Source organism: Euprymna scolopes, chromosome 15 (genome assembly GCF_053919585.1).
Source record: "Euprymna scolopes isolate OS-2025 chromosome 15, ASM5391958v1, whole genome shotgun sequence".
Classification (NCBI taxonomy): domain Eukaryota; kingdom Metazoa; phylum Mollusca; class Cephalopoda; order Sepiida; family Sepiolidae; genus Euprymna; species Euprymna scolopes.
The window spans coordinates 63,948,862-63,963,493 of NC_136496.1; the positions used below are offsets into that span (position 1 = coordinate 63,948,862).

The 14,632-nt window shown below is 31.9% G+C and overlaps 1 protein-coding gene across 6 annotated transcripts in view; it reads left to right on the forward strand.

Annotated features, from left to right (window-relative positions):
- LOC145293843 (uncharacterized) overlaps positions 1-11,035 on the forward strand; it is a 682,379-nt gene extending 671,344 nt beyond the window's left edge. For all 6 annotated transcript variants that reach the window (XM_080140519.1, XM_080140516.1, XM_080140517.1 and 3 more), the window contains one exon: positions 9,441-11,035. In XM_080140519.1, the coding sequence (XP_079996645.1) occupies positions 9,441-10,901 (1,461 nt within the window). In that variant the 3' untranslated portion in view covers positions 10,902-11,035. The remainder of the gene's footprint in view (positions 1-9,440) is intronic.
- Positions 11,036-14,632: the final 3,597 nt, after the last annotated feature.

Below are 14,632 nucleotides of genomic sequence, written 5' to 3' on the forward strand. Positions count from 1 at the left end.
TTTAAACCTACGTTGTTGATAGAAACGGACGCCTTATCATGTCCGATGTTTCATAAACTTTTCTAGGTATCTGTGGCAGATATATTGAGCCAGGACTTGGACCGAGTGGTAAAAATAGTATCGACTTACTTTGTTACCGCTATAAAACAGCCAGTCTTTGTTTAGCGTCTAGAGCCTCGATCTGAGAAAGTAAAGGAACGATGTGCTGAAACGAGATTATTGTACATATCGGCCACGTCTGACTGGCGAGCTTTTCATCAGTAAATAACGGGATTAACGGTAGTCGGTGAACGGCTTTAATATTCGAAAGATTAAGAATATTGAGCGATAAAGATCCGAATTTATAACTATTATATAGTGGGATGCGTTAGGATCAATATAACGTAAAATATCTTACAGCAGGGTACCCAGCCTTCACGTGGGATTGTTTGCAGCACATGATGAAAGGAAATAGCCCATGGAATTATTATGAACAAATAAGAAAATCACTCGCTGTTACATGGCGATACATGTTTATTATGAAAACACCCACACATAACGACTATTCAAACATAATACATGAAAGGTTAGAAATCCGAGTATGATAACTTGAACTGACAGGAATGATACTCATTCCTCCATTTTGAAAGTCACTCTCTGTTTTCTCTCCATTCTCTACATCCGGTTGTTGATCTCATGATAATTCCCGAGAATTTAAAGTCTAGGACTCGGATAACGGGAGGCCATTTTGCCCAAAGAAATAAAGAATTACTCCCCTTGAATTGTGCTTTTGTATCGTCCCAACAAAAACTATATATAAATTTATAAAAATTCTACTGACTTTTTGGAAATACACTATAATCTATCCACACCTGGATTTCCAATACATCCCTTTGGATCTTACAGATTACGATTTCATTAATCAATTGACTAGTTATTTAGTAAAGTAATTGATTATTTAATTTTTCATTGTGCTTAAAGATCATTTAAGTTAATAAAAAAGTTTATTTTATATTTATGCAAGTTTACGCTAATCAGTCATGAATTTTGCTAACGTGAATCCCCTGATGAGAAATGCCTATCTTTGAGAATTTATGGGTTAAGGCTTTTTTTCTTTATTATAATTACCTGTTTCAAATTTTGATATGTTAATTAATATTGTTATTTTTTAAATTATTTTTTTTCATTATCAATTGTTTGTGTTACATACACACATACACACACACATACACACACACACATATATATATATATATATATATATATATATATATATATATATATATATATATATATATAGTTTTTTATATCTAAATTTCATTCAGAAAAATATAAATTTTTTCAAAACAAAATTATTATTTGAACAAAGAACACAATTCAGAGTAATGTACAATTCAGAGTACTGTACAATTCAGAGTACATTTTCGATGTAGACTTATCTCCTCAGAGGAAAAGTCATGATCAAAATATTAAATCTGGTTTGAAATAATTTTGCTATTCAGAACATACAAAGAAAATTTATTCTAGATTAAATCTTTTAAGCGACCGAGATACAGAAAATAAACATTGAAACAAAGAAGTCATATCAAAATATGGTATCCGACTATAGTGGTAATCTTTGGATAGAGTCGGATGATTTTGGTAGGATCCAAGTTAATTGGAGAAATCTACATAGAAGCTGAATTTCATTTTTTTATGATAAATCATTCTTGATCCGTAGTAATGATCCTTTCGGAAAAGATGGTCCAAGATTCAGTCCGTCTCATTTTTTAGGTGGTGTAATCCCTGCATGAACTCTCAACTGAAATATGTTCTCTAATATAGATTAAAAACTTCCTTAAGATTTTTGATAAAAGTCAAGCTAGTTGTAAATTTTCAAATCAGATATTTTTAGGGGTGATTTAAAATAGAGATGAAATAAATGTAAAAAAAAAGAAACATATAAAATATATAATGAGATAATAAAAAATTTTAGAGATTTTTTTAAAGCTGAATAAGATAAAAAGTAATATTTTTATGCATTTTTTCACGTATCCCGAATTTAATGAAAGGAAGAAAGATAAAAAAAATGAATAGAAAAAAATTAACAGCTTATTTATATCTTTACGTGTTCGAATACGAGGAAAGAGAGGTGGAGACATAAAAAGAAAAGAAAGGCAGACGACAGGAAAAGAAAACTACTTAACGTTTATGTAAGGCATGCGTTGACTTTAACACAAATAATCAGTCAAAAGTAGTGGTGGGAGGTGATACTCTATGATAGACAGGTCAAATGGAAAGGTGTATAGAAGAGTCTATAGGTGTATGTGAGCAAGTCAGGTTAAACAACAAAATTAAAAAATAAAAATAAAAATAATAAAATAAAAACTATTAAATAAAAATATAAAGAAACAATAAATAAATAATTTATTAAAATTTATGGGCCAGCCTTTGCTAATAATTTTTTAAAAAGCTTATAAAATTAATATATCAATATGTAAGACTGTCGGAGTAAAATTATCAGTAAAATTTATATAATTATACAAGCTATCATTTATTACATATATTTTTTGTATAAATCTTAAATGAATAAATTTCTACTGAAGTAATAATTCTTCTTTCGTATTCAAGTAATTACATCCTTACGCATTACATGTTATATCTTGGCTCTAGAATCTACGTTTAGAAAGCACTATTAGATATAAAATCTTTCATAAGCCTTATAAATAAGATTATAATCATTTACAGAAATCTTTCTAAAATTACCTTAAAAATACTTTATTTTATTTTCAGTAGTACTAATCATCATTTAATTATATTACCCCAGGCATTCTAAACTATTATGTCCATTACTAATAAGCTATACGTTTTTATACTTTAGCGTTATATTATATACTTTATATATCACCTTTCCTATTATTACTTTAGTAGAAATTTATTCATTTAAGATTTATAAAAAAAATATAAAATATTGTATAATTTAATAAATTTTATTGATAATTTTACTCCGACAAACGATCTTCAAATGAAATAACGATTAAGCGCATCTTAGAATAGAACATGAGTCATTGCTCTCTCTCTCTCTCTCTCTCTCTCTCTCTCTCTCTCTCTCTCTCTCTCTTTCTCTTTTACTCTTTTTCTCTCTCTCTCTCTCTCTTTCTTTCTCTCTTTCTCTTTCTCTCTCTCTTTCTCTCTCTCTTCCTCTTTCCCTCTCTCTTTCTCTCTCTCTTCCTCTCTCTCTGCCCTCTCTCTTTCTCTCTCTCTCTACACACATCCGTTTAAAGAGACCTTCTCTCTGTAAGCAAAGGGATTGTCATTTAATTAGTCTCTAAGGCCTTGTATAATTATCATAACGATAGATTTATTTTAGTATATATATATATATATATATATAGTAAGTTATAAAATATACGTCGATTAAGCTAAACAGAATATTCCGCGTTTCATCCACGCTAGCATTCATCATCGCCATATATATTTAATAACTTACTACCTAGCTCTACCTACGTATTGAGCACTGTTGAAATAAATACATAAAGTTTACGCACAAATTTATACTTTCGTATATTAATTTATGTGATTAAATGAAGTAGTTGTAAAAAGAAGGGCGGAGAGACAACATTTAAAGAGGTTGAAAAAAAAAATAACTAAATAAGGGGACAGAGTCAGCCGACTGTGTTTCGCGATCACTTTTCAAAGTCGAATCGAGTTTTTTTGTATAGAGAAACGAATTCAAACGGGGGAACGACTAGCATAAAATCAAACTATCGGAAAGAACAAAATGGGTGACTGAATATCAGCACATACAAAGAACTATATATATATATATATATATATATATATATATATATATATATATATATATATATATATGCGTGTGTGAAAAATTATCGACAAGACAAAATATATTGGTGTATATAAATTTATTTGTTAGGTCAATGAGGAAAATCATCGATAGGAAGAAGTGTTATAAATTCCCTTTATACATAGGCATTTCGACATCTACTGCTTTTCGTCATAGGAGGCTAGAAAAAGCTAGGTCATATATAAAGAAATGCGACGTCTAACTTAGGTTACATTAGGAAGGAAATATTAAAATATCTTATATAGAAGGAGATAATTGAAGTGCTAGTATAGGGATATGAGGATGAGGATGTATTGAGTCAGAATGAGGTTTTAAAAATATGAAAATTAGAAGTAAGCTACATATCTGGAAGTTAACATTGGTAAAAGAGAGTGATGAGCAATCACGAATATGGTCTTAGAAAATGAAGGGGCCGGGGATATAAACGATGAGGTCATTATCTAAGCAGAAGTAAAAGGAGACTGTGCTCGGGAGGTGGATGAAGACAGAAGAAACAACAAAGGAAAGGAGAAAATCGCAGAACAAGATATAAAGTTAAATAAAGAATAAAAATAGAGAAATCAAAAATCTATATATCTATAAAAGTGAAAGTGTCTGTGTGTCTGTCTGTGTGTCTGTGTATCTGTCCGTCTGTGTACATTTCCCTACGCAATAACTCTGTCAATTTTAAGTCTACAGACTCGAAATTTGATATACAGGGTATTGAGATTTGGGAAAATCGATGTAATCGGTTTTCGCTGTTAAGGGATTAAAGTTCAACGATTTTACCTTTGAGAACTCTACCAAACTCCTCCGACAATTTTGGGTCTACACAATTGAAATTTTAGATATAGGTTCCTTGGACATGGATATAACTTAATAACTTGGTTTGAGCCCAAAACAATAAATGTTAAGGGGTCATAATAGGGGTCAAAGTTTAAAAAATTAACCCTTTTTTTTTTCTTTTGCACAGCATACACATCCAAACACCCGGGAAATGCCGGGCCGAAATGCTAATATAATACAAAATGAAAGGATAAAAAACATTAATATAAATTAGATTAAATTTAAATAACTTTATTTAATCTTATTTCATATTTTATTTCATATTTTATTTTATATTTTATTATATTTATATAAAGTATAAAAACATATATAAAATAAAAAAATAATAAAATAATTGAATAGAATAAAATCACAACTTTATTTGATTTGATTCTGTTTTATATTATTTCATTATCATTTCTTACATGCTAAGCTTTTTAGATGTTGATGAGTCTTTATTTAAAGAATCCTTCCATATTTTTCATCGCATCATATATATCTCCACAATTACATAAATGAACTTTGTCTGTTTGTGTATGTGCGTGTGTGTCGGTGTGTGCGTAAGTTCGTTACCTATACACTCAAAAACGGCTGGGCCGATTTTGATGAAATTTCACATGAAAGTACGTTATGTGCATGGTAGTGTTCTTAGATAGAGTTTATATCGAAATATCTTCGATAAGTATCGATAATCGATAATCGAAATAATCCGATTAAAGAAGGAACAAACAATTTTGTCCAAAGTAAATCACCTTACACAGCCTAACACCACAATTGCATTTGAAAAGTTTTATTACCACCAAAGCCGAAAGCTACGACACATAAAATCAACAGAATTGTGTTTACTATGACAGGGATGCGTTAGAAATAAATGTTTTATGTAAAATTTCAAATGTTTAGACCAAAAATTGGCTGAATAGTTTGCTAGCGACCGCAAAGATCAAATGTTTTTAACTCTGATATCTTGGAAGCACACATTTTTTGCCAACAACTGATTAAAACGCTTGTCGCATGTCTGAATATCTTTATATAAAATTTCAAAGGTTAGACTAAAAATTGACTGAGTAATTTGGTAGAGACCGCAGAGGTCAGATATGCTTTAATTTTGACCCCAATGTTTACCCCTTAACATTTATTGCTTTTGGCTCAAATCAAATTAAAAAGGTGTATCCATGTCCAAGTAACCTATATCTAAAATTTCAAGTGTTTAGGCCCAAAATTCGCGAAGGAGTTTGGTAGAGTTTTCAAAGGTCAAATCGTTCAACTTTGACTCCTTGACAGACAAATTTCTGGCCGAAAACAGATCAAAAAGATTTTCCCAAATCTCAATGCCCCTCACGTCAAATCTCGAGTCTGTAAACTGAAAATTGACAGAGTAGTTTGGTAGGGAAATGTACACACACAGACAAACACACAGACATACACACACAGACAATTTCACTTTCACACACACACACACCACACACACACACACACACACACACACACACATATATATATATATATATATATATATAGGGTAGTATATACTTCTGCCGAGAATATGGAAATAATAGCAAAATACATTTCAATCCATATGGCTTCCCAAATATTTTTAATTCTAGTATTTGAATATTTTCAAATTCAGTTTATAAAAATACAAAAGATAATTAAGTAAATAACGAAACCTGATTTGTTTCGGACGTTTAATTAAAAACAAATAATGGAAAAACGTTACAGAAGACATTTACACCTTGCCGGATGAATACACGCTATTGAGTGGCATGCTTTTATTATTTTTATTTATTTGTATCAATCAGTAAATAATGTAAAATCAGTAGCAGGAGAATTGACGTGCAATTGTTTACTCCAAAATTGCATTCGTACTTGTTTTGTGTTCAATGATTCCATTCATTGCAAGGGCAAGGTCAACCATTTTCTATAGTAGGTTTGATCTAGCATTGAAATAATGAATTGCATGAATAAATTTTGATGACGTATAAGGCTGACTTTATGATGGGTATTTATTGTTGTTGTAATTTGTGGAAACAATCTTGTGCCAAAGTGTTCCATATATGTGAAGTTTTTGGAAAGAACTTTTTAATGAAAATTGCACCAGACAAATTATGAAACCAATTGATGTAAGGAACTAGATAATACGACTTCAATGTCAAAAATGTGTTATATAGATAGGTTCTGGAACAAAAAAACAGCAATTAGCGAAACGGCATTCACCCTAGGCAAGATAACCCAGCCACTTCCGAAGGTGTTGGTTTCATGGGGATATAAAATTCACAAATCAACCCCAGTCATATGTAGAGCTCAGTCAGAGGAGATACAGATGTTAGCTTTTGCATTTTCTTGCCGGAAGCTGTTGACGCCCTCTTACATACAGTGGCTGGTATTTCCAAATTATTTACCCATCTGGTACTGAAAAGGCTCAACGCTGCTTAACTTCAGTGATCTAACGAAAACCGCCGTTTTGACGTAATTTTGCCGTATATAAAAAACAGCAATTCTTCCAGCTTTGTTGGAAATATCGCTTATGGAATATGAGGACTAAAGGTCAAAATAAGGAAAGCGATGATTCCGAAGCTGCCACAAAGTAAACACAACATCCATTTTCTATTTTCCATAAATTATTCATAGAAATTATGTTTTGTGGTTAAGTCCGTAAAGAAATTTAATCGCAGTGGTTGTAGTCAAACGAGTTCTTGTTGTGAAAGCTTATATATATATATATATATATATATATATATATATATATATATATATATATTAAATATATATCATTAAAATTTGTTGATTTCCTGAATTTTTGTTAATTTTAAAGTTAAGGAGAGGGATCCAAATGTTTATACATTTTGGGGATTGGCCATTCATTTTGCACGAATCTAAAGTTCCCTGTGTTAAGAATGGGTTTCTAAATAATAACGTAATTATTTCAGAACAGTCAGTATTCTATATAAATACTTTTTATAATTTAATATTATTGAAAATAAAAAATGCGATACCACTTTTATAAAAATATTATTTTTAAAAAGTCCAAAAAATTTTCATCATAATACATTTCAGTTTCTTCGTAAACAAGTCAGATGGCCTTTTGGCTGGGAGCAAATTGTAGTATCTGTTCTGATACTACACTTTATTTTTCTGTCCTTTGTCAGTGGAAGAGAAATCCTTCTAGACTGAGATAATTTTTATTTTTGTTCCTATCTAGAATGTCCTGTTTTAAGGAGCTGGATTTTCTCCATATTAAAAATCGACCTTGTGTCTAATTTGGCCCAAGTAAATATGGCCAAGTCAGCCATTTTTTTAATAGTAAAAAAACATTTACTTTTATTAATTTTATTGATAAACATCATTACATTCACAACATTTTTTTCGGAAACAAGTCAGCCATCTTAATAGTTGACAAAAACACTTTTGGAGATCTATTACATTCACAGCACTCAGTTCTATAACAATTTAGTTCAGTTACGATACTGTAATTAATAAATTAATGCGGACGTTTAGGAAATTGCCCCCGCCTCTAAATTCTACAATTTACATTTTTTTCTTCTTTTTTTTCACGTTAATCTCATCGATTATGAACTTAATTTTTAGATTAAAACAATTTTGAAACTTTTTTTAAATGACTTTCATCGTCCGGGATCAATTTCCGATTATGAAGAACCTTCTTTATGACCATCTCCCTTACGTGGCGGATGAATATTCCCATCTAAATCTCTCCTTTAACCCTCCTCTCTCTCCCCTCTCTCTCTCTCTCTCTTTCTTTCTCTCTCTCTTACCTATTTAAAAAAATATCCTAACTATAAAAAATTGTGAAAAAAAACTTTTTTATTATTTTTTGTAAGAATTTGGTAACAAATTGAAATAGTCACTCCAAGAATGAATCTTTTGCAAAATTTTACACAAAGCAACGTGTTACATTATGCCCAGACAAAACTGCTTGTGGACATGCCATGTTTATACTGACATATTTAACTTTCAAAAATTGTATATTTTAATGTTCTATTTTAACGTCGGAAAAAAATGTATGACTAAATATTATTTGTTTCAAATGCTATGTTAGACCCTTTAAATTGCCGGATGTTTTTACTTATAACCAAAAAAAATAAAAACGTGTTTTCATTTTTATACAATTATACAAATTAAACTTCGTATTTAATTTTTTGTTTCAATTGAATATTTTTTAATTTTTCCCCCGATGCTAAAATAGGACAAAACTGTGATATTCATTTTCAGCATACTCGAACACTTGTAACAGTCGCCATCGAGTTGGAAAAAAAAGTAAAAATTTACCCTAACCCCTGTTTAGACGGTAATGTTCGCCGATCACGTGAGAGAGAGAGAGCCACGAATTAGGTGTTCAATTTAGTAGAACGTTATAATTTAAAACTAATCCTGGACGTTAAAAGTCATTAAAAACATTTTCAAACTTTTTGTTTTAATCTGAAAAAAATGTGTTGTGTGTTGAATTTTTACTGAAAAAATTCTAAATTCTTTAATCAATTCTTTTTAGCTTTAAAAGGTTAAAAAAAAAGAGAATTTGCAAACAAATCGTTTTAAATTCGTTATTCGTTTTATTTAATTTTTCTGTTCATATTATTTATAATGTGTTTTAAAATTTTTCAACTAACGTTGAATTTCCACGGGTTCTGATAGTTCTTATTCTTATTCTTATTCTTATTATTATTATTATTATTATTATTATTATTATTATTATTAAGTAACTAACCCTTATTCTGATAAGCGGTGACCCATAAATAAAAGTATTACACTCATTTATTTACATATTAATTTATATTTATTGTTTTTCGTATCTTTTCAGGCCGGTTCGAAAGACGCTATCTCGGAGGTGCAACTGCCGAAGGATGAGGTGATCGCCAACGCAGCCACTCTTAGCGGGGAGAACAACTCCTATGACAACTTAAACCACGTGTACAAGGACGGACACCAACCGCGTCACCCAGCCGGACATCGCGCCGGTGGCGCGGCAGGTGTTCATCCTCTGCCCGTTAGTGCTAGCTTCTCCAGCTACAAGAAGCTGTCGGAGGAGACTCCCTCTCCTAAGAGCACGTCGCCTACGTCAGGCTGCACTGTCAATGATTCTGTATTTGATGAAAAGTCGCAGTACCACGATTCAAGCACGCCGAGCGGGGCCACTGAATCTGGTCGGGGTAACGGCAGAGGTAGCGGCGGTGGAAACGGCGGAAGTAACAAGCTACCGATCAATGTGATTGAAAACTACTATTATTACCCGGGCAGCATACCCGGATCGGACAGCAGCATCCCTGATGGGAACGGGGTGTATTTTGACGATGACAGCGGAGAGGAAAACATGCCGACCCCACAGACGGAAGTTGTCTGTGCGGGACCGCGAATGCGCAACGAGGGTATCCAGGTTGGTGAGAGCAGCACTTTGTCGATGAGAGATTATAGTATTTACGATACGGGGCCCGGACACGCCCACACACAGCCTCATCCTCACCATCATTACCATCACCACCACCCACCACACCATAACTCCCAGTCTCAGATCTATGACACGAATCCCCATCCCCACCAACACCAACATCATCATCATCATCCACACCATTACGACCGCGATGACAGCGAAATCCATTGCAACAGCTACGGCGTCTACGAGGATCTAGACAACCCTCGAATCTACGACCTCGACGACGAAGATCGGGCTGTATTACGGCGCTACGGACGAACGGGTCCCGACACGGAGGTTGCGTACTGCTACGGCCGGCAGAACGACCGCTTCAGACACCGGCCCGAGTTGGCGACCCTGCGGTCTCGTCGAAACCACTACGAATACCCTGACATGGACCACCGGGAATTGCCACCGATACCCCCGCCGCCGCCACCAACCTTCTTGCTTCGTCCGACGCCCGTACACGCCCGCACACTTCAGCATTACCATCACTATCACTACCCGACGAGGTCGTCCCTGGACGACGCTGAAGAAGAGCGGACGTTATATATCCGCAGACACCAGTTCCAACAGCCGCAACACCAATTACAACAGCCGCATATTACGCCGGAGAGCATCATGCTCCGCGGGTTACCGCCGACTCCGAGGAACCATTACGAATACCCGGACGAGACGGAGATGGACCTGCGACGAGGGCTAACCTTGCCGCCACCCCCGCCACCACCTCCTCCACCACCGCCGCCTCCGACGCACGAACTTCAATCAGCGAGTCACCGACGGCCATCTCTGATGAAACTCTTGAGTCAACTCTCCGCTCCTCTAACCGGTCGTAAAGAGGTCCAACAATGAAAAAATAGATAAACGAATAAACTATAGAGCACATGAAAAAACTATGGATTATAATAAGGAAATAAAGAAAATACATGAAATAAATGAAATATCTTTTTGATATTCAAAATCAAAAATTGTAAAAAAAAAAGAAACTGATGATAAAATACACGAATAAAATAAGTAACTGACAATATATACGTATATATAAAGTAGTACGTCACAATATATATATATATATGTATATACATATATATATATGAGTACATAATATATATGTAAGTACATAACAATATATATATGAGTACATAACAATATATATATATATGTATATCCATATATACATATATATATATACGTGTTGGGCAATTCAGTATTGACGGTGTATACAACAGATTTACAACAGATATATGTCAGGTGAATGATGCAGAAATAAAACTATAAACAATGGTATAAAAATATTTATTTACATTTTCTTAATTATGCTTGTAAATCGGCAAAAGCATATAATGGCTCTGGACAAGGCTGTAAATGAGTGCAACAGCGCATATCTCTCCTAGTTAATCAGAAATTGGAGATATATGCCTATTTAAAGACTTGTAAGTATATATATATATATATATGAATATATATATGAATAAATATATATATATGACATATATATATGACATATATATATGAATATATATATGAATATATATATGCATGCATATATATATATATATATATATATATATATATATATATATATATATATACGTATTTGTAAAAACTGTTACGAACATGTATCCATAAGAAATATAAAGTACGGATTGAAAATTTATTATGACGAACTGAAACGGGACATCTTAAATATTTCTAGACTCATAAAATGTTTACATAAATTCATGCAAACCTGAACGCATACATGGTTATTTACAGACAGACGTAAATAACACAAATACATATATATAAACACGCATATATATAGATATATAGATATACATATTTTGTTTTTAAAAAGTCTGTCTACATAATATTATTGCTATATATATACAGAGAAAAATGTAAGTTTGGAGGCGGATCATACTGTCTGATGATAGCAGCTTTCTCGCCTTGTGTTTGTTTTCTTTCAGACAATGTGGTTTACTCCGACTTGGAGAAAAAACCTGACTAGAAACTGACAGTCATTAGCCATATTCAAACTTACATTTGTGTGATATCTATCATCGATATTAAGGTTGATCCCCAAAGCAACTTATACATATTATAGCAATGTTATATAAATAAATATATACGTATATGAATATATATATATGAATATATATATATATATATATATATATATATGTATGTATTATGTTGCTATATTAATGCTCTGCTAGAGTGGAAGATACTTTTAAACAAACGATTTATTTAGCACAAAAGACTGAAATACACACCGAGAATCACAGAGGATCATGATGATTGCACATTTTATGTTTTCTTTTTATTCTACACGGTGCTAAATGAACCATTTATTCAAGGATATTCCGTACATAAGTAATACGAATGTAAAAGCGACCTAGGTTTTGTTTTTTTTTTATATTCATATATATATATATATATATATATATATACATTTAATAATTATTATAGTAAATAATTATATATATATATATATTAAGTATATGTAGGTTTTCCACATCATGTATATACACATATAATATTATAAAGTATTATAATATTGTACGTATATATATATATATATATATATATACATATTTAGCATATACTTCACTAGTGCTCAGTACCTGTGTAGGGCTTAGGAATAGTATTAATATATATTCATGGCAAGTATGCTACACAGAAATGCTCATGTTTTCTCCCGTAGGAAATTGTCAGGCTATAATAAGCATAATTATTTTCTTTAGGAGCGAAACATGAAAGTTTCTGCATATCTGAATTTCCATAAATATATCTTCATAATATTATAAATATATATATATGTATGTATATATATATATATTTATATATATATATATATATATATATATATATATATTGGCAACATTTTAATATAGTCTATTTATCTCCATCTGCTTACAAAGCAGAAAGATTCATTAAGTAATAAATACATTTTCTCTTAATTAATGTCTCAAAAGAATGAACTTTATGAGACTTGTTAATGTTACCATTGTGATGATCACGGTGGACACACTTACGGTAGTGTTCGTGATACTAGGTCACAAACACCACATCGCTTAGACTCCAAGATGCTGGAGTCATTTACGTTCAATCCTGTCTTTCCCCCATACTTTTTTTTCTTTGAACACAAATGTAAAACAAAAGTAATAAACTTTCATATTTTTTTCGTATTGCGGAAGATGAAGGCGGAGATTACGTCACAGATGGCACGAAAAGTGATAGTTGCATCATGACGGCAAAGCATTTTCCAACAGCGACTTTTGAAAACATTAAACGAAGGAAGAAAAAAATGTTGATCAATTTTAAAAAAAATAAAAACACTTAATGTCGAGCTTTATTCCCTTCTAACGAAAAATAAAAACAACAAAAGAAATCAATTGAAACTGTCACGTTGCCGAGAAGATCTAAAAAAAAAAAAACGATATTTTTGGTCGATTAAACAATAGTGAATAAGATGTGAATAAAATACAATATTAATTAAAATGTTAACAAAAAACTGAAAGTGAAACTAAAAGTAGGCATGAAACAGACATGTTTACTACAACCAATCAACGTTTAGATTGGTCGATTCAAATCTTGTAGCATTGAGATAATCAACTGGAAATGTGCAACACAACAAAAAGAAACAAATTCATCCAGCGTTCTTGCTGAGTGATTGATTATGATGATGATGATGATGATGATGATGATAATGATGATAATGATTATAAATACACTGATAATGATAATAATATTGTAATGAAATCGATAATATTTTTCCACTCTTTTTCCCCCTTTGTACCTGGCCTCGTTTTGGTACCATTTTTGTCTTTCTTTCTACGTTTCTGCTTTTCTTCTTCACTGCCTTCCTTGCGCCTTTCCTTCCCAAAGATTCAATGAAAAAGAAATCACACTAGTTGATAACAAACTGCTTTCTCTGTCGGAAAATTTTGTTTTTACTTCGTTTTCCGTTCTCTGTTTATCGTTCTTCATTTTTACGTTTTTGTTTTGTTAGTTACGTTTTTTTTTTATTGAAAACTTGTTGTATACCTGACGGTATTCTTCCGATATAATCTTGTTATTTACATTATTTATATCTTTCTAACTATAATGCTTATCGTGAGTGTCAGTTTCGCGACGTTGCGGTCGCTGTAGACCCCGAGTTCTATACGCGTCTTTTGTCATAGGTCACAACATTAAGCAAAAAACACAAAATGTTAATGCTTATAAAATTATATCATTTTTTCATAATTAAACAAGGAATAAGAACAGTGAATAAGATGTTAATAAAATACAATATTAATTAAATTAATTTTTTAAATGTTTAAAAAAAACTGAAAGTGAAATTGAAAGTAGACATGAAGTTTACTACAACCAATCAACATTTAGATTGGTCGATTCAAATCTTGTAGCATTGAGATTTAAAAGATTTCATAGAGATTTCAATTACGAAATTTCTGAATAGCATGTTAAGAAATCTGGGATGAACACTGACCGGAATGGCGACAAAAATTACAACCGCAATAAAGCATAACTACAAAAAATATGTGAATAATGTAAATGACATTTTTGTATATTGAGTATTTTGTTCCTTACTCTTTGTTTGT